Source organism: Sparus aurata, chromosome 3 (assembly GCF_900880675.1).
Source record: "Sparus aurata chromosome 3, fSpaAur1.1, whole genome shotgun sequence".
In the NCBI taxonomy this organism is placed as follows: Eukaryota; Metazoa; Chordata; class Actinopteri; order Spariformes; family Sparidae; genus Sparus; species Sparus aurata.
In genome coordinates this window covers 13,925,516-13,944,870 of record NC_044189.1, presented here as the reverse complement: position 1 = coordinate 13,944,870, position 19,355 = coordinate 13,925,516, and the positions used below count along the sequence as shown (strand labels likewise).

The 19,355-nt window shown below is 40.1% G+C and overlaps 2 protein-coding genes across 6 annotated transcripts in view; one reads left to right on the top strand and one right to left on the bottom strand.

The window, feature by feature from the left end:
• Positions 1–8,438, top strand: part of LOC115578458 (ras/Rap GTPase-activating protein SynGAP-like) — a 54,458-nt gene extending 46,020 nt beyond the window's left edge. For 4 of the 5 annotated variants that reach the window (XM_030411425.1, XM_030411422.1, XM_030411421.1 and 1 more), the window contains 2 exons: positions 233–305; positions 3,652–8,438. In XM_030411425.1, coding sequence (XP_030267285.1) covers positions 233–305; positions 3,652–3,690 — 112 coding nt within the window. In that variant the 3' untranslated portion in view covers positions 3,691–8,438. The remainder of the gene's footprint in view (positions 1–232; positions 306–3,651) is intronic. The other variant, XM_030411424.1, reaches the window with a different exon arrangement.
• Positions 8,439–12,759: 4,321 nt separating this feature from the next.
• LOC115579080 (relaxin-3 receptor 1-like) overlaps positions 12,760–19,355 on the bottom strand; it is a 51,869-nt gene continuing 45,273 nt past the window's right edge. Inside the window, exons 3-4 of the mRNA XM_030412561.1 lie at positions 15,730–15,812; positions 12,760–14,389 (exon numbers count right to left, since the gene is read on the bottom strand). Coding sequence (XP_030268421.1) covers positions 13,053–14,261 — 1,209 coding nt within the window. The 5' untranslated portion in view covers positions 14,262–14,389; positions 15,730–15,812 and the 3' untranslated portion in view covers positions 12,760–13,052. The remainder of the gene's footprint in view (positions 14,390–15,729; positions 15,813–19,355) is intronic.

Below are 19,355 nucleotides of genomic sequence, written 5' to 3'. Positions count from 1 at the left end.
CTCATTTCACAAGTAATGTATCTGAACAGCTGAATTTGAACTGCCTGACTTTTCTGCAGGCAGCTCGGATTCAGCTTCAGGAGGCTCTGAGGATAGCTGAATGTACCCAGAACATGTCAAGACCTTAATATCATCATATGGCCACATAATCCTACAGTAAATTTCAAGAACACCGGCTTCATTATTCTATTTTTGTCAACCGGTATGTTTGTTTCTATTTCCCTGTTGTCAGACTCATGGCTGTGGAAGATGAGCTGAGAGGGGGTGCCATTCCTGATATTAAGCCTCGAATCCTCACAGACCAGGTTTGTGCCTGTGTCTACGTCTTTTATCATCCCTATTTGCTAAACCAGTCATGTCCTAAAACAGTTTGCATCATTCTTACATCATATCCAAAGCTTTGCCAAAGCCAGTGCAGGGGGAAAAGTTTGCGGCTGTCATGCACTTCACCTATTACCATCTTTCAAAAGTTCGTTTATGTCACATCTGAAACAACATTTCATCATTTACTGCACACGCCTGAAGGGAGAATGAAAACAGTGGTGATCATAAAAACCGAGAGCTGGATGGAGCTTAAAGTTATGTTCAGAGGTTAATCTAGTTTGTCTGAAGGAATAGCAAGTCGTCAACACTGATATTTTATTAACCACAAAAACTACAATTGCCGTTATACCACAGAATGCATTCACGATTCGAAAACCTCAGCTGTGACTCACCAGCAGCGTCACAGTTATTCTGCAGGGCTGCAGCTTCATGAATGCACCATGTGGGCTGGATTGTGACGCAGGTGAAGAGGCTGTGTGTCTGTTTGTGTGCGTCGTCTTTACGCCAGAATAACTCCGGAGAAACAGCATTTGCCATCCTTGAAATACAGTCACCTTTTTTCAGCTCTCAATATCAAGAGCATATCCAAACAATTGCCTTGTTGAAATCCAGACCATTTATAGAAATATTTCTCTACTGGGTCTCTTGTGAGATTGTAGTTGTTTCCTTAAACAAATACAAGTGTGTGATGAGAGCAGACGTCTAATCCTGTTTTTCTAACAGGAGCTGCGTTACTAGACTCTAAATGTGCTGCAGAGTTATCTTCCTTTTTGGCCCTAATTCTAATCATAGCTCTAAAAACAACACTCATTATATTGAGTGTTTCAGTTAATGAATCCCAATAAAGTAGTAAGTGTTGAGAAATGCTATTCCTTCAGATTTGGAGAGTCTTGTTAATTTCTGTGTGCGAGTGTGTGAGATTTAAAAAGGAATCGTTTGACTTTTTGGTAAATACGGCTATCTGCTTTCTTGCTGAGAGTTTGATGAGAAGCTTGATAAAACTTTCAGGGTTTATACAGTGTAGCTGTGGCCAGCAGCTGGTGAGCTTTGCTTAGCTTAGCACAAAGACTGGAAATAGGGAGGGCAGACCAAGCATGGGTCAGTCCAAAGGTAGGTGCAAAGGTTAGGTAAAAGGACAACCTATGTTTTTTATGCGCTATTTTATACCACAGTTTTGCACCCATCACTATAGCTATAATCACATACAACAGACAGATAATTATGTCAGTCGGATTCACGTGAGAAACCTTTTGCCTACCTGACGTCGCACAGTCCTAAAGAGCGACAACAACAAAGAGCCTGCTCAAGAGGTGCAAAGCATGTGAAAAGGCAAAGGATTAGGTGTAAGGAATAGGCAGAGGATCACATACCCTTGCCAATATCCTACTAGCCATCAATACAGTTTCTACAGAAGAAGCTGGATGACCTCAAGGCCAAAATACAAGAGAGACAGAAGGGACTGGAATATCCATACCACGCCATCTGGCCAACAAATATGCTATTTGTACAAGGCAATGACAGAACAGCAGCGTCTGGAAAACCAAGGAACTGGTCCAACAGCAGAAATGCCATGTCCCTCACAAGCTCCTGTCAGCCCAGCCTTGAGGTCCTGATCAAATGGCGTCTGTTCTTTCTTCAACAAAACTTCGCCTCCGGGAAATAAGTGGACGATACTGTTCCTAGTGTCCATTAGGACCTTTCACAATCTGAAAGCAAGCACCATCCTTAACAGTCTTTAGGCTGGCACAGGCGTTAACACCACGAGGCTTGTAGCTGTGAACTTACCTTGCGAGGCAGCTGAATTTACAAGGTAGTGAGGTCATGCAATAACCTATCTTACCAGGCTTTGAGTTACTTGCTTGTGACCAAACCACAGTGGTTAGGACCAATTACCAGAAGGAATATCTGGACACGATCTCAGAATGGCTATTGACCAAGTGACACCAGTGTTCATGTTGGTGTTCCCACATGCTTGGTACTGTCGACAGTAGTCCCTGCCTCAAAGAAACCTCATCCCAGTTGCCTGCATGACTACCAGCCAACAGCTCTGACCGCCTTGGTGATGGTATTTCAAGAGGCTGATCATAGACTTCTTCACCGTGTCAATACCTACGACAATAGACTTCACTGACAATGGCATGAATCCCCTCATTCACACTGCCTAGGCCTACCTGATTGGGAGAGTTAATTATGTTAAAATTCTTTATGTGGACAACAGTTAAGTATCTTTATGCCATCATCGCCGCCAGACATGTCATGAAGCTTGAAGACCTAGGACTCCAACTTCGTGACAGGCAAATCACAGGTATTGAGGGGTTCCCCAAGGATGTGTCTCTAGCCCCCTGCTGTACATCATGCCTGTGTTGCAATGTCTGACTCTACCACAATCTAAAATGTGCAGATGATAAAAGTCCTGCTCGGCCTGATTTGCAATAACGAAGAGAGGGTCTACCTAGAGGAGATGTCTCACTTAGAGAACTGGTGCGAGGAGAACAGCCTCTGTGAAGACTTTGGGAAGAAGCCGAGGAAGAATTACCAAAAAAAGAACTTCAGATAATTGTCTGCTTTACAATGGGCTTACCTTGATCATCTCATTCAGAAGAAAGCCAGTGAGCGTCTTCCTCACCTCAGATGCCTCAAGGACTTTAGGCTGCCACTTCAAGGTGCTAAAGACTTTCTATACCTGCACCATAATGAGTGTCTTAAAGGTCAGAATCTCCACCTAGGCCTTGCAAAAGGCGATGCAGTGAGCAGAACAGAAATTCTTAGCCCTGTAGGACATCTACACCAGTAGGTGCAGGAAGAAGACATTAGTTTCCTTGACAACATACTCTTCTCTCTCTTGCGGTCAGGGAGGTGATACCATTGCCTGACGGGCAAGACAGAGGATGAGAAGGAGTTTCTTATTCGGCTCCTGAACCAGTGACTTACAGATACAACCCATAATATATATTGATTTGATTTGACTATTTCTTAGCTACTTGCAGTGACTTACTGGAGTGTCGTCTGGTTGTGTCACTCTTGGCCAAATACTCCAGCACATAACACATAACAGTCATTTTTACATTTTGTTTGACTATCTAATCTTCAGATTTTGTTACCTTTTGCCAGAGCAAGATCAGGCATTTCCTTCTTTCTTAATACTAAGCTAAGCTGGCTCCAGCCACATATTTTCCACCCAGCCACGAGGGTGATCTTCTCAACCAACTCTTTGCAACAAAGTATATAAAGTTATTCTTCAAGATGTCTTACTGCCTTTTAAATGCAGCCCTCATGAAGCTGTAAATTGAAGTAAGTTGTAATATCACCTGTTTTCTCTCCCTTCAGTCTATCAGCCAGGTCTATGGTGGGCACCCCGGATCCTGACTGTCAATACCCATGTGACCAGAACTCCTGATGGTCACTCGGGTGTAAAACAAGAAGACCGATCCAGATCATCCTACAAAAACCCATGAAGAGAAGCTCTGCAGTGGATCCAGCAGGACCACTCCAGTTCTTAAGAAAAACTTTGCACATATTCAAACTTTGCCTGAACCAGAACTTGACAATCACATTAGCGTGAGGACCAATGTGTGCAGTGAATCCTCTGCATAATTTGACTGAAATATAAGCCAATGCCACAAAAAATGGCAATACTGAACCTAATGAGTTTCTTTATTGAATGAGAAGAAGTGAGAAGATGTGTAAAACACTGGGGATGAAGATTGGAAGATGGATTAATGATTTTCCCTGCTGCATGCAGCATACTCGCTTCTCAGTTAAACAGCTGCAGACAAAATGTAGAAAAGGCTTTTAACAAGCACAATATCCCCTCATGGTGACGCCTGTGACTGACAACAAGTGTGTTGTTAAATCATCTATGATCCTCGGATACAGGGCCCAAGCAAAGACTGATTCCTATTTGGTTCCGATCAAATCATTTAGAAAATTATTATCACTTCAAAGGTGGTTATCATTTTGATTTTTGCATCCTCTATAGTACAGCCATACCATCAGAAGAGATGCCAAACAAGTCCAACAATCAACTAAGTGCTTTAAACACAATCAAAATCTTCTTTGGTCGCGTTTTCCTCCAGCACACGGTGTGAAGCCAGAAAAAATCCTGACTTTCAGTGTATAGATCAAGTATTTCTCAAAGTAACGAAATATTTTTAATCATGGAAATACTTCACGAAAATAATCTAAGATTATAATCTGTTTTGTTCACTTTGTAATAATAATATTAATCATTATAACGATAATACATGGCATTTCAAAACAGTGATACAAAGTGCTTATGCTAATGACTCATAAAGACCTGACATGAAAGAAAAATCGTTCGAAAATGTTAGATTTAAAGGGGCATTCCTTTGATTTTTATGCAAGTCTTTACTGCAAACTAGGGGCTTGGAGTTCGATAGTGATGTACATCAATGAGGCAGGAATGGGTGAAAAGATGCTAAATTGCATTATTGGAAATGTAGGATCCCATATTTAGGAGCTTCACTCATACCCGGCACCTAGGTCCCATTTACAGCTGGTTTTAGCATGTGATCCGTTTCTGTATAATCACATCCAATACATGGGCTTTTTACAGCTTTTATCCATCCCATTTTGCAAGGGAAGACTTGCTAGCCACCACTTGCGATACTTAATAGTTCTTGCCGGGCTGCTTAAAGAGACAGTCCACCCAAAAATCAAAAATACACTTGTCCTCTTCAGTGTAGAGGTGTATATCCATCTACGTTGTTTCAGTGTGAGTTTTGGAGATATTAGCCTTTTTGAAATTTTTTGCTTTCCCTTGAGTACAGCTGAACTGAATGGGTCTATGGTGCTCAAGGGGCCATAATAACACATTCTGAATACTCAATAGCAGTGTCTCTTTACAGGAATCATGCCCCGTGCAGCAGTAAGCGTACATCCACTCATGGATGGGAGGTTCGTGCTCCTAACGGCCCAGGATGTAAACTTTAATGGTGTCCTTCTCGGCTGAGCTGTAATTTGAACTAGCTTAGTAAGCCAACATCTCATCCATGACTAGATGCATTCTTCCTTCTGTGAGGTGACACAGAAAGACGAAAGGCTCCGTAGCTTATGTTGAGGAACTGGGTCGTGTAAGAAATGAAAGAGATGAAAGTATTTTTTAATGCATTTTCTGTTTTGCCACTGATCTGATCACAGTGTGAGCCTGAGCCCTTACAGATGTGGTGTTTTTCTCGCAATAGGAAGTGACATCCAGAATACAGCTTGCATGTTAATTAGAAGCGTAAATGGGGTCTAAGAGCTGCTGCCATTTAAATTTTGACCTTTTTTTTATAAAGTCCTCCAACTTAATGAAATGCAGTTGATTGAATCACTGGAATGCCCCTTCTGTCGTTCATAGAAAACAAACTACACCATATCTATTTAACATTGTCCCTAATAATGGATATACCATTAGAAATTTCAGAATGATGACACTGACAGCTGTAGCTTCTCAGACAGGACTTTTCTGATAGCAACAGCAGGACTCCAGCTCATCTTTAGTCTGATGCAGTTACATTTTGAGAGACTGTAAACTAATCGAGCCTCGAAAAGTAATGCCTCAGCCTGACAAGTCTAAAAGTCATGACCTGCAACGTTTTTATTTTTTATCCTTTTTGCCTTTTCACGTGTTGTTGTACAGCACTTTGTAACATTGGTTTGAAAAGTGCCGTATGAATACAATTTTAATAACTATGATTATAAACATTATGTGCAACTGGAAACAACTCATATTATAGCAAGTAGTGAATTACTCATCTGTTGTGTTTAATGTTTCTGAAGCATAGATGTGCAACAGTTCTGCATGTGCTTTTTAAAATGCGAGGGCGAGTAAGTCGATTTGTTGTCAGATATTATTCTAATGTACAAAAAAGAAAACCGTTGTTGACATGGCTTTCTCATTGGAAGGCCTCTTTTTTTAATACAACCTGCTGACTCTTCCGTTTTTATTCAGAAGAGGGTTGGTGTTCAGCCTTTTGCATTATACAACATGAAAGTACTGAGAGAGATGAAACCACAGACGAACAAAAGGAGAGACAGTGAAAACAACCGAACAATAAAGAGTTTCCAAGCAGGGATATGTAGTATATGTGCATAGGATATGACTGCCTTACAGTCTGTGCCACAGGGCCCAAAATAATGCCAATACTAAAAACACCTTGTAAACTTTGTATATTAAATGTCCTTTTTTTGTAGTCAGGTGATGAATTAATAAGCAGTGTGTTGGTTAACTCTGTATGTTAGTCAGACTCATTTATATTACAAATTTCATGGTTGATATAATTTATCTTAACCTCTTGCCTTTAAAAAGACATTTTCTTTCAAGATAAATATCAATGATAGAAAGTTATATGTTTATGTTACCAGAAATGTATAAAATAGCTTAATGTATATTTATTCTTATATGTAAAATGTATTCAAATCAAAAGGGTAGGCCTTCAGGCATGTTGAACTTGTGGTAAAAAAAAAACAAAAAAAAAACAACTGATTCTTATATTATTAACTCTTAATGCTGCAATCCAGGAACTACAGTGCTATGGTGTGACTGCGTTCATGGAATGAGAGCTGTATAATTTCCCAGCATAGCACATTTCTGTTCTGTGGATTAATGAGACAAATTTCTTCAAAATATCTCGCCTAGGTTTGTGTAACCAAAATAGCAGTGGTGCTTTTCAACAATACTGGATTGCAGTTTTAAGTAATCTTCTTTTTGACGTTTATTTATTTGGCCTGCGTTGCAATACAGTATTTTGAAATGTTATACTGCACTTCTGTTTTCATTTTTAGGAGAAGCTGCAATCCGTAATCTGACAAATGTTTATAAAGACATAAGAATATATGATATACCCATGTATCCTTGAAACTCTCTGTATTAGCTGCAGTGGTACAGTGTGCTACCTCTGAGATCATGCCCTCGTCTCCCTTCTCTGTTGGAGTTAAAGATTCTTATTCTGCTTTATACCACAACCTGAGAGGATACTTTATCCCTTCGTTTATTTAAGACACAATGCTAACAAAAGTTTCTTTCTAACCAAATGTGAAAGTCGGGCTTAATTTTCCGTTGCTTGTTCATTGCTATTTTAGAGTTCTTATATATAACTTTTACCATCACAGGGCCGTTTCTAAAGATTGTCCTGTTGTATTTAAGTGCCGTTACCATTCTGTTCATACGAATCTCCTTTCAATTACGACAGGATGAGATTGATTGTGTTCCGGGTGTTCGTCAGACTCTCAGGTGTCGCGAGGAACACAAAGATATTTGGTAACAACAACTTTTGTTATCTCAAATGCACAAAAAACACACAATCGCAGCCTCTAAATACAACTCAAAAGCACATGAAAATGAGTGGCAACTAGCGTGCTTTTATTTAGGTTGAGTCCTGGCCCTCATCTCATCCATATAAATAGTTTGATTTACACCTTCTCTTGGATTATTCGTTACATAAAAAGGGAACACGAGCTGCTCTTCTTGTTCCAAATGAAAAACGTGACAAATGCTCCTGTGTAATAAACTTGGCGAGGAATATTATTGACGCTACTGTTGGGAGAAGTGCTTTATGTTTACAGAATTACGACATTTTAGAAGATGTATGAACCTTTGTCGACCCAAGGGAGAATAACTGCCGCTTTGCTGCAGCTAAAGCAGGACCTAATAAATGAAATGAGATATCTTGTATATTTTGAATAAGGGTATTTAACATCTATCAACATATTTATGTTTCTAAAATGGATGTATAACAAAGTATTTTTCTTGGCAGCTATTATTCTGCACAATTGATCTACTGTGTCACAAATATATAGTTGGTGGGATTTCTGACTTGAATTGGGCCTACTGGATGTAATACCTTAATTTACTTGACATTTCTTTTGAAATAAGCCATGCCCCCATGGATAAGCCATACCCTCCAGTCCCCCTGATGTTGTATGGTGGATGTTTAATGTTGATAGTTTTATTTATAATGGTAGTTATTGTAGGTATGATTGCGCTTGTAATTATTATTATTAGTGTAAGTATACTTGATTGATATGATTTGTTTTGTTTGAACAAAGGGAATGTATTCATTTTTCAGGTGATTTTTCCGAGTGATTTAAATAAACTAATAAATCCCTAATTCACGATCTTTTATTTTAAGTACCTCAAGTGAGCTACTGTAACATTAAAGGAAACATGTTCAATTTTATTTCATTTTGTGTCGATACTAGACTAGGTTTACATGCATAAATGCTCAAAAGACACATCTGTTTTCTCAAACTGTCCAGTTCAACAGCACTTTGCTCCCCCTCTGTCAGAAACGCTCTGTTTTAGCGCCTGTCTCTTTAAGGCCTCCCTCCCAAATACCCAGTCTGCTGCGATTGGTCGGCCAACACACGCCTGAGTGTCTCCTGTTGTGTCTGTTGTGTTTTCAGTTAGCTTTGTTGCTACTGTCAATATAGGCACAAATAATGCAAATGTGTGACATAGTGTGATGTCAAGATGTCATGAAATTACAGGCAGGACTAATGACGAGGCGTTTGAGGTACAGTGTTTTCTGTGGGAAAGAGGAGCTTCTGTTGGTGCTGACTTTGGGCTTTTTAACTTTCAAGAACTTTTACATGCACAAGAAACAATATTACACAATAAAGGGAAGGTAAAAGACAATGCCAGGCTTTTATCTGAAGCAGGCTGATATTAAAAGGCAGCCCACGCACCCAGCACTTCATGTGAAGAAAGGAAGTTTAGCGACCCGTTTGCGCCAATTCTTTACGTTACCAAAACGCGTGCTAAAGTGGCCTCTTGGGAGCCAAAACGTGCGTTTAAGTGCCCTCTTGGTTGGCACAACACACTAAACTACCCCCTTGGCTGGTTAAAACATGATAAACTGCCCTCTTGGGTGGCAAAAACGTGCGCTAAAGTGCCCTCTTCAGAGGCGAGAAAGCGCTGTATTTTCGCCCCTGCCCTTCAGAAAGTCTGTGCATGCCACTGCTCTGCTATGACTCAAAACCTCTTGTATCTTGTTTCAAAATAAAGGCCCTCTGGCAGAATCCCTTAATGCTTCACAAGGCTTATATTTTTAAAAATGTCATACTTCCATTTTGGTACCCAAAATATAGCTGCTGCCATCTGGTGGCACTTATATGTTACGATAAAATGTGGCACATGTATACCTGCAGTTACCGAATTAGGGCAATAACACTTAAGTTATCTAAGAGGTGTTGAAAGTAGCACGATTCCACTGTTGAATTTATCCAATTAAAGCAATGGAAATTGTGCATTATGCTTTGTGGGAGGGCACATAACATAACAAAAAATAACAAGAGTGGATAAACCCTTAATAGCATTGACTACTGGCTTTTGTTTGATGAAATACAGTAGCCTATGTAAGGTATTTACATCATTTCTGGAAAAAAAAAAAAAAAAAAAAAGAGAGAAACAGCCGCAGAACATCCTCAGTCTGTCAGTCATTGTGGAGGAGGTGTAAGGTGCAAATCTTGAATTGCTGGATGTGTAAACAGGAAGCTGTCTTAACACATTCACATATCAACTTTATTAGATAAGAACGAGATATAATGCCAGATGTTGTGTTTTCATCTAGTTCTGCTGCTCCTGACTGGCCAAAAATATCCATTTATACTTACTTATTAAATTGACTGATGTTGACTAGAAGATGTTAAGTCAAGGGATACATAGACAGCACCGGGATTTATACAACAAAATACTGTTTAGGATTTCAGCTTGATATTCAACAGTCATCTTGGGCCCCCTGCAAACCAACTACATATCACCCAGTCAAGCTCTCCCCAGTTCACCGACTGCACAATCTGCCGAATTTGACGCTCTCCACACGATGGTTGACTTCCACAAGCCTCCACAGCTCTTTCTCCCAAATATACCAAAGAGATGCTCCAATCCAGTCCAGATTCACCACCAAAACAACGCTCCTCCAGCCAATCATAGTCCTTCCCTCTCATGTCACTCATCGTAATCTGGCTAAGCATGATCGTCCCGTGTCTCTTGAACGGCTGAACGGGTACCGAGGTGTCAGCTGGTCTCCATCAGAGATCTGCGTGATGCCAGAGGACTGCAGACATCCACCTGCCTGTCACCCTGCAACAGTCAATTTCACAGCTCTTTCAGCTTCTTCTCAGTCCCCATCACACTCCTTTCATGAGTCATGAATTATTTTAATGTATTTATGCTCAGTCTCTGCTACATGTTGGGCTCTGCTGTTACAAAAATGTGAAACTGTTTTATTCCCGACTGTAAAAAAGAGAAGTAAAGTAATGATGCTCCCCAAATTCAAATCTTTTATTACTTAATTTTTTTCTTCAAATATTTAGAATAATTGATGATGGCTATTCTTTAAGATGCTTCCAATGCCTGAAGAGTTTACTGAAGCATCTAATGATTAAGATATAATTTAGATAAGAATCAGCGTGTTTTTGAAACTGTATTAGATCTCTTTATGATGGGAATATTTACGGGACTCAAACAATCAAATCCAATTATCCACTGATTTATAGAAGGACCCTCGAGGGATGTTTATCCCTGTCAATGTGTATGGGTTCAGTTTTTGGGAGTTGATCAACACCACCATCTTGTGGAGAACTGGGAGGCGGAATAAGCAACAGGAGAGGATGATAAAGATTATGTAACCCTTGCCCAAAACAGTATTAACACAGAATGGTACATTTCAAGATTTTATCCTCTATTCTTTAGCCTCCATTCCCCATTTCTTCTAACTTGGTTCTCTTTAGTCTTTAACGTCTGAGATCAGTGTTGTCCAGTAAATTACAACATATAATCTGACATTTTATTAAGTCACAATTAAGCATGATCATTTATATTACCTCCGCCGAGGTGGTAATGTTTTTTCCCCGCATCATTTCGTTGGTTTGTTGGTTTTGTCAGCAGGATAACACAAAAACTGTTTTTTCCACCACATTTAGACGGAGGACTGGTCTTGGCCCACAATGGACCCCATTAACTTTTGGTGCGGATCTGGATAAAGAGGTCGGATCCAGGGATTTTTTTTCTCAAGAGGTTGGTTTCATTTTCAACAATTTTCATTGATTTGTCAGGGAACAATGCGTGCATCTTAATGAAATAAATCAGGCATGTTTAGGTGGCTGCAGTCTGTGAGTGAGAACAGAAGGCCTTGGAGGATGCGTGTGCTCTACTGAGTGCTATTCCAGTTACTCTCATGAAAGCATTCTTGAGAACGGGTAAACTCTACACTGAAGAAGGTTCAGGAGACTGTTGAGTATATCATGCTGAAATGTTTACTGACCACTTCTTGAACAGGGAGTATTTAACTCTTAATGGACCCACGAGACTTGCTAAGTGTCCAAATAAGGTTACTCCTCACTCAAGTGTACAGATATGAGGATTCTATTCCGTACTGTGTTTACTTACTTACGTTGTGTGATCTATAGGTCAACATGTGACTCAGTCTAACCGGAGACAGTCTGTCTGTCTGTAAGAGCCTAAAGCCCAGTACATCGTATCTGAAGGCCTTGGTTACCCCGGAGACAAAGGTGGTGTTATCAGAAGAGCTGCTCTGACTGCTCAACCTGAGGAGACATAGAGTTGAACCCGCTCCAGAGGAGACTGGGAAAGAAAATTCCATCACGGCTCTGATGAACTTCGTAACAAAACTAAACATGCTGCGTGCAGGCGCGGAGCCAGAAGCACCGGGTTTTAAATACAGCACAGTTTCATTCCTCGTGTCTGTGTTTGCAGCTGTGCACTCCAATCCATTTCAATCTGTTAAGCACATTAAGAAAGCACGGTTGCATTCCGAAGAGTGATGGAATGTAAACCAAGTACATTTACTCAAGTATACATTTACTTTACTTCCAATCTGCTACATAGTTTTTACTCCACTACATTTATTTGGTAATTTCATTTGATTCAGACAAATCAAAAAAAAAAAATGCAGATAATTGGCCAGATCAGTATATTAGTCGACGCATAGTATAAATACAAACATGTAAATATATGTACAGTGTAATTCTACACATAGTCTTGAAGGTGTTATAGCAAGAAAAATACTTCTGATTAATTATATTTGATATCAGATATTTTAAGACTTTTGTCCAAATATTCCAACACAAAATCTTTACTTTTACTCAAGTACGCCTTTTGGGTACTGTTTACAACACTGCCTGAGAATGTATGGATTTGTTGCAGCCGGTGTGTTCAATCACTGTCTTCAATTACTGACGACTATTTTAGGAATTTATATTATGTTTATGCACATTATTATTGTGCAAACTTGTTGTGGGACTGGGTGACATGCAAGAACACAATAAGTGGCCTGAAGTGAAGTGTCGGAACAGCTTTATTTATTCATTTCTATTCAAACAAACGACAAAAATGTGTCCACACCTGGACAAGACAACCACGATCCAGATGTACAGTGATTAGAAATAAACATTTTTACATCCGTTTTATACAATATCAAACTATTGCACAGTATGTCGTGTCAATAATACAACAATATGAGGAATATGAGGAGGAGGAGGAGGAGGAGGAGGAGCGGTGACGTCTCTGACACTGTGGTGATAGACTCAAGTCATACAGCCAATTCAGATAGCTGAAACTGTCAAATACAAGACCCACAGAAGCTTCAAATGCGGTTTGTTCATAGGAGATCTGAAGTACACATACTGTACATCTTTAGAGGAAACATTACACCTCGTCATGTAAAACTAAAGTACGCGTGCAGAGAATTCGAGCATTAGTGTTAGATGGTGGAGACCTCTGTTGGCAGTGTTGACAGAGGTACATATCTCCTTGTGTCGGTTTGGCTCGTCTGGCTGTACATGTCATTGAGTGGGATGGCGTGCTGCCCGGCCTGCCCCGACCCCTCCTCGGAATTGATGCCATAGGGCATCTTGGACATGATGGCCAGGCTCAGTTTGAAGAGCACATTGTGGAGAGCCAAGCGGTACTCTTTCCTCACCAGGCAGTAGATGACCGGGTTGAAGCAGCTGCTGGTGAAGGCCAGGCAGTTGGCCAGAGGGAAGAAGTACGTCTGAGCGAAGTAGAACGAGTGGCTGTAATCGACGATGTCCAGTTGGATGAGGACGCTCCAAAATGTGAGGATGTTGTATGGGAACCAGCAGGCGCAGAACGAAAGGACCACCACGGCTACAGACTTTGAGATATCGGCCGTTCTCCGAGAGTTAGTGCACCTCAGTTTGTGCTGACAGAGGAAGTGGAGAAGGAGCAGGTAGGACGCGGTGATGATGGCGTAGGGCAGCAGAAACCCCAGCACCACTCGCAGGAGCTGGTTTATCCCGAGCCAGGCTGTGCCATCCGGGAACCGGAGCAGGCACGCTGTATCGCTGTCTCTGCCCACCCTCGTCAGGTCAGCAAAAACGGCTCTTGGTGTCGCCGCTATCAGCGCTGCAGCCCAGATAGAAGCTGTGACCACCAGAGAGGTCAAGGAGCTACTGCAGAGGGACTTGCTGCGTGAGAGAGCGGTGGCTACGTAGCAGTACCGGGTCACACTCATAGCTGTGAGGAAAAAGCAGCTCGCATAGACATTGAGCCCAGTGAGTAAAGACACGGCCTTGCATGTGGCCAAGCCGAAAGGCCAGCTGTAGTCCAGGATAAACTCTATGGCCCAGAACGGCAAAGCCAGGGAGAAGAGCAGCTGAGCCAAAGCTAGGTTGAACACAAAGACATTGATGGTGCCCGTGGTGATGGTGTGAGTAGAATAGAGCAGGAACATCACTAACAAGTTCCCCAACACGCCGGCTGTAGCCACAATGAAGTACACAACCGACATGAATATTCTCAGACAGGGGGATCCATCATCGAGGAACTCCAGCCCGTCCATGCTCGAGTTGTGGAGGATCAGATGTGAGTTGTTACAGAGCAGGCCGACACTGCAGCCATTCAGGATTTCACTGAGCTGCTCAAGGGCCTTGGAGTCGGCGTCTGACATGTCGCAACCCTGAGGGGAATCCTGAGGTCGTCCAGCTGTTACGTGAAACGTTTCTGCTCGGCCTCCCTGTGCCAGTAATGAGCTGAAAAGTTCTGGTTGTCTGTTTATTGCCTGACAGTCATCGATCTCTGCAAGGAAAGAGGAAATGATTATTACATAATAGGCGCTGCAGTTTATGGCTAAATAAGTTCATTAGCGTTGTCAGATAAACAAATTACACCCAAGTGTTAGCCGCAGAGTTAGATAATCCAATTGGGATCTCAAAGAGTCAAACTTCTCTGTGGAGGAAATGTGCATAAAAAGATGAAGTGCTTAAACGAATTAGAAAGTGGAAAAGCCTGTAAAAGGTCCTCCAGAGTTATTTTTGTTACATATTCAGCATCTGCATAATCTGTAGATGCATCATAATCATAAGTGTGCCAGCACTGATAACTACAGAAACAATCTAAATAGGAAGAAATAAAGCATTAGATGTTTACTAGTAAAACATAGCAGATAGACTTTTCAAAATTGGAGTTTGAGAACTAATGTGAAAGGACGAAAATCCTTTTTGCAGTTTAAATGATAAGCATCTGGAAAATTAAAAGGATCTGATGGATTAAACTGAGTAATTCAGCAGATGCATTATAAAACACCAATATTCATAATGAATTATTAGACCAGCTACTTGAACCTCTCCTCAGATCTTGAGTGATAAGGTGGTCTGCGACAGTCATTTTAAGCAGTCTTTGTTCCAACAATGAGAAATGATTCGACATTTAAGTGCGCCTGCATCATCACTAAACCTGCAGTGTTAGTTACTATGATTGAGAGCAAAGCAAATAGGTAAATAAAAACTAAAGGTTACAGGGTAGAAGCTGTGTTGAAAATGATTGAATTCAATGGTGGTTAATTCTGACCTTCAGTATTTATGCAAGAACATTTCTCAAACAAAAATGGGAACAACTGCCTGATCTTCAGTTATTAACTTTAAACAGAACGATGACATTTTCGGCTAAATGTGCCAGATTTTATAGTTGACATGTATTTGTCTTATTCAGAATGGATCATTTCAAATTTTATCTTATTTGTTGGATAACATTTCTTTGTGCAAGCTATTTGTCAGGAGATTTTAAACATGCTACAAATGTGTACTTTATGCACTTTTTTTTTACAGGCCTATTAACAGAAATAGTGGTCTTGATATAAAAAACAGGCTAAGAGGTTTTGATTCTGCCAGCCAGACGTGTATGTTTTTGTCTGCAAACATTAGAACAAAACTGGCTAGCAATGTGAATTATTCATGGTAACACTGTACACCTTTAAAAATTGTGGGGTGGGGAAGTCCCCAGCTTCCCTCATGCAAATGACACCTATGCAGGTATAAAACAGCAAAATTTAATAAAATGAATTAATAAAAGGATGTTCTTTTCTCACATTTCTAAAGCCTACATACATTCACACCTTTAATGTAGAAGGAAAATCTCACCTGAATCTCACAGAGGAGGTCAATTTTACAGCTTTCAGCAGTTTTCTTGTCACCACCAGCTCTGCTGCACCACAGGAAATTCTCTTGAAGGCGGACAACAACAACAATGTGGATGTCACCCACCCTGAATTCATGCTCCACCCCGTCATATTTTTCACCCTGCGCATCCAGACTGGAAATCTCCAACAGAGAGGAAAATACCCAAAAGAGAACAGCTGCTGCTATCAGTCAAATTTCTGGGGAACATTGGGGCTGATGCCAAGGATCATGTGGGTTATTAGTTTTTACTGAAGATACAAGTGAACTATATGGCATAATCTGCCTGGACTGAGAGAGATGGCTTCTTCTCTTTTTCTTTGATTACTTTCCTCACTTTTTAAATTATTTTTTTTTTTTAATGTTTTCTACGTTAGATAATTTATATTTCAACACTTTTTGGTATATAACATGGCCATCATGCATTTTAAAGTACATTTTAACACATCTTATGTACATCTTATGAGCAAGTACATTTTAACACGTACTCAAAGCAGGATATACAGCATGTTCTCCAAAAATCATGACTTCCATTGCTAATCAGCAGGATAGTTAATCTCTGTGTACTTTGATGCAGATCTGGAATCAGGTGCAGATTCAAACTTTTTTTTTTTTCAAAGAAAAAACACAAAGCAAATTTAGATGATTACTCTCTTCTAAAGTATGTGCTCTTTGTGATCCGACCATTCTTTCTTGCAGCTTACTGAAGCTGTGACCTGCTGTTTAATACAGTTAAATGTTTATTCTTGTTTTATTTTTGGATTTTGGCTACTTATTATTTTTTTTTTTTAATTGGGTGTTGAAGAGTGCTGCATGTATAAATCAATAATAATAATAATGGGCCAATTTTGGCTTGTTTAATTCATTTTTGTATAGAAATCCATTTATTTCCCAATTAAAATAAAAGTAATCCTGGTTCAACCCACCAAGTTGAATGTTTTTTCTTCACTAGAACATCAAATCCAGTTTAGAACTGTTTGGAAAAGGTCTCTCTCTTTGCCTCTGCATGAGTTCAGTCCATCACATATATCCATTTCTTTCTCCTTTAACAGATCACATTAAAGGATTAATGAGGCGAAGGAACAATATGCTGCACATATCGATGGTGGTGTTCGAGGCATTTGGATTTACCAGGTGAAGAAAATTACGAGACTTTGACAGAAAATAAGAGTTTGTTTGAGGTTTTATTTTATTTCTATTTATATCCGGGGCATTGCTTGAAGATTAGATTGAGCTGCATCGATGACTCTTCATTATGAGCTGTTGATAGTGGAAAGAACATCAGCAGTGAATGACTAAATGAAATTAGCTTGGAGGAGGCGGAAGAGTGGGGAAGTTGATTAATGCCATGCTGTCGAAACTGAGCCATCATCATAAACTTGCTGAACAAAACATGCAGCGTTGCCCGAGTGTTTTGATGGCCAGCAACAGAAACAACATGTTGATTTATACCTGAATGTTGTCCTCTAAGGCTTTATTTAAATCCTGCTATAACAAAGGGAAGACTCTACCGAAAAACCAAAGCTTGTATGCTACATTTGAGATGTTTTTTGTTTGCAGAGGTAGATGAGTAGCTTGGTAAGTCACAAAAAACTGGTGTAAACAACGAGTCGTAGCTTTACATTGGGTTATGTGCAGGATTTTTATTTTTTAGCTTTAAGTTGCTGGAAGGCAGATTTTGTGACCTCTGAACTGAGTCTTACACACTCTGAATGAGAATGCTAACACGGTGGCCGTAGCCCGGTATAGCGTTAAACCATTGTAATTTTGGCATACTAAAATTTGCTACTTAGCATTAAACACAACAACTGCAGCTGAGAAAGATGGGAATGATATTAGTTTAGTGGGTATTCAGTCATAAACTGACTGAATTGAAGTTTTGACTTTGATAATTACCAAGCAAGAGGAAATTAAGGCAGTGGTTCTCAATGTTTTTCATATGACGGACCCTAAATCGACACAAATTAGACCATAGACCCCTTTTTGACAAGATTTTGTCCCAGGGTCCCACATCTGTTAAAGTATGTGTATTAAACCCATGACCAAAATACCTATACATTATGTCATAGTGTCACATATGGATGAAATCATAGTAAAATAACTTATTCCCATGTTGGGGGCTCCCCTGGGAACCCAAGACCCCCGGAAACCAAAGGTATGTGGAAGCTTCTGGTAGGTTTACACTCAGGAAGTCAAACTTTTTTGACTTTGTGCACCACTGAGCAGCTTTCATTAGAATGAACTGGGCTCCGCCTACGATGCTGTGTCCAGATTCCCCTATTATGAGATCTATGCCGGAACCCCCTGAAGGATCGCTGAACACCATACTCCACTCCACTTAACCACTGGGTTAATGGGGGGATACATTTCTGTGCCACATTCAATAGCAAGTAATCCAATCCAGACTTGTCAGTTAAAAAAAAAGAAAAAATCAACTGGTTAGTAGCTGTAAAGTCAGAAGATCACCATGTTAGTGGGATTCATCTTGTGGGCACTGTGAATGTCTGTACGCGATTTAATCTTCATCAATCCAATAATTTAGGTATTTCAGCCTGGAATTAAGTGGTGGACCTTGCATGTAGTCAGTGATTTCAAAAATAAAAGTCTTGAATAATCAAATCAATTTTATTTATAGAGCCCAAAATCACAATCACATTGCCTCAATGGGCTTTACAATCTGAACAGTGAACAACATCCTCTGTCCTTAGACCCTTGATTCGAGTGAGGAAAAACTTCACATGTTAATGGAAAAAAAACCCTTTTAACAGGGTAAAAAAACACTTTTAACAGGGTAAACTCATCCCTGCAGCCATGCGGCTCATGTGGCCAACACCCCTCTAATAATCTAATACAGCCTCTTAACTGAATTTTAAAAAGGGAAATTAATTTTGCAAGAAGAAACAGACTGCCACTGAAGTGCTGATGTGTATATTGTTGTTGTTGGTGTGCCTATAGGTGGTACATGGGTATGAACACTGATTGCATTCTTTGTTCGGCAAGAGATCAAAGATTTCAATTAATTCTGCTCTGAGGTGGCACAGACATTCTTCAGCTTTTTGGGAAATGCAGTTATGTCTTCATTAAATTTAACAAGTATGAGCAACAAGAAGATTTAAATGTACAGTATTGTGTCTCTTTCTTCACTGTTGGGCATTGAACCCTTGACTCATTGTAAGTTTTTGACCTTCCCCTGCAAGAAAAAAGAAAAGCTTTTATTTTGTGTGAAGCTGTGTCAGATGTAAGTTGGTTGGACTATAATTTATAGATGCTATACAGGAATCTTTGTCATAGAGTTATTGAGATATCTTGGAAGGTGATACATTATCTACAATACCAAAAAACATAAAGACAAATATATCAGTTTAGTAGGATATCCTAATTCAAAACTGCTGGTGTCATATATTTACAGTGGGTGCATCTTCTCGTGTACCTCTTGAATAAACTACTCATATAGTTGGATTCATACTGCTTGATGCCACCATGGTGTGCGTTTTTGTGAGCATTAACCAAAGTCGTGCCACAGGGAATAAAGAGGTTTTGATGTGAGGAATAGTAGCAGTAGCAGCAGCAGCAGCAGCGTGGCTTTGTTG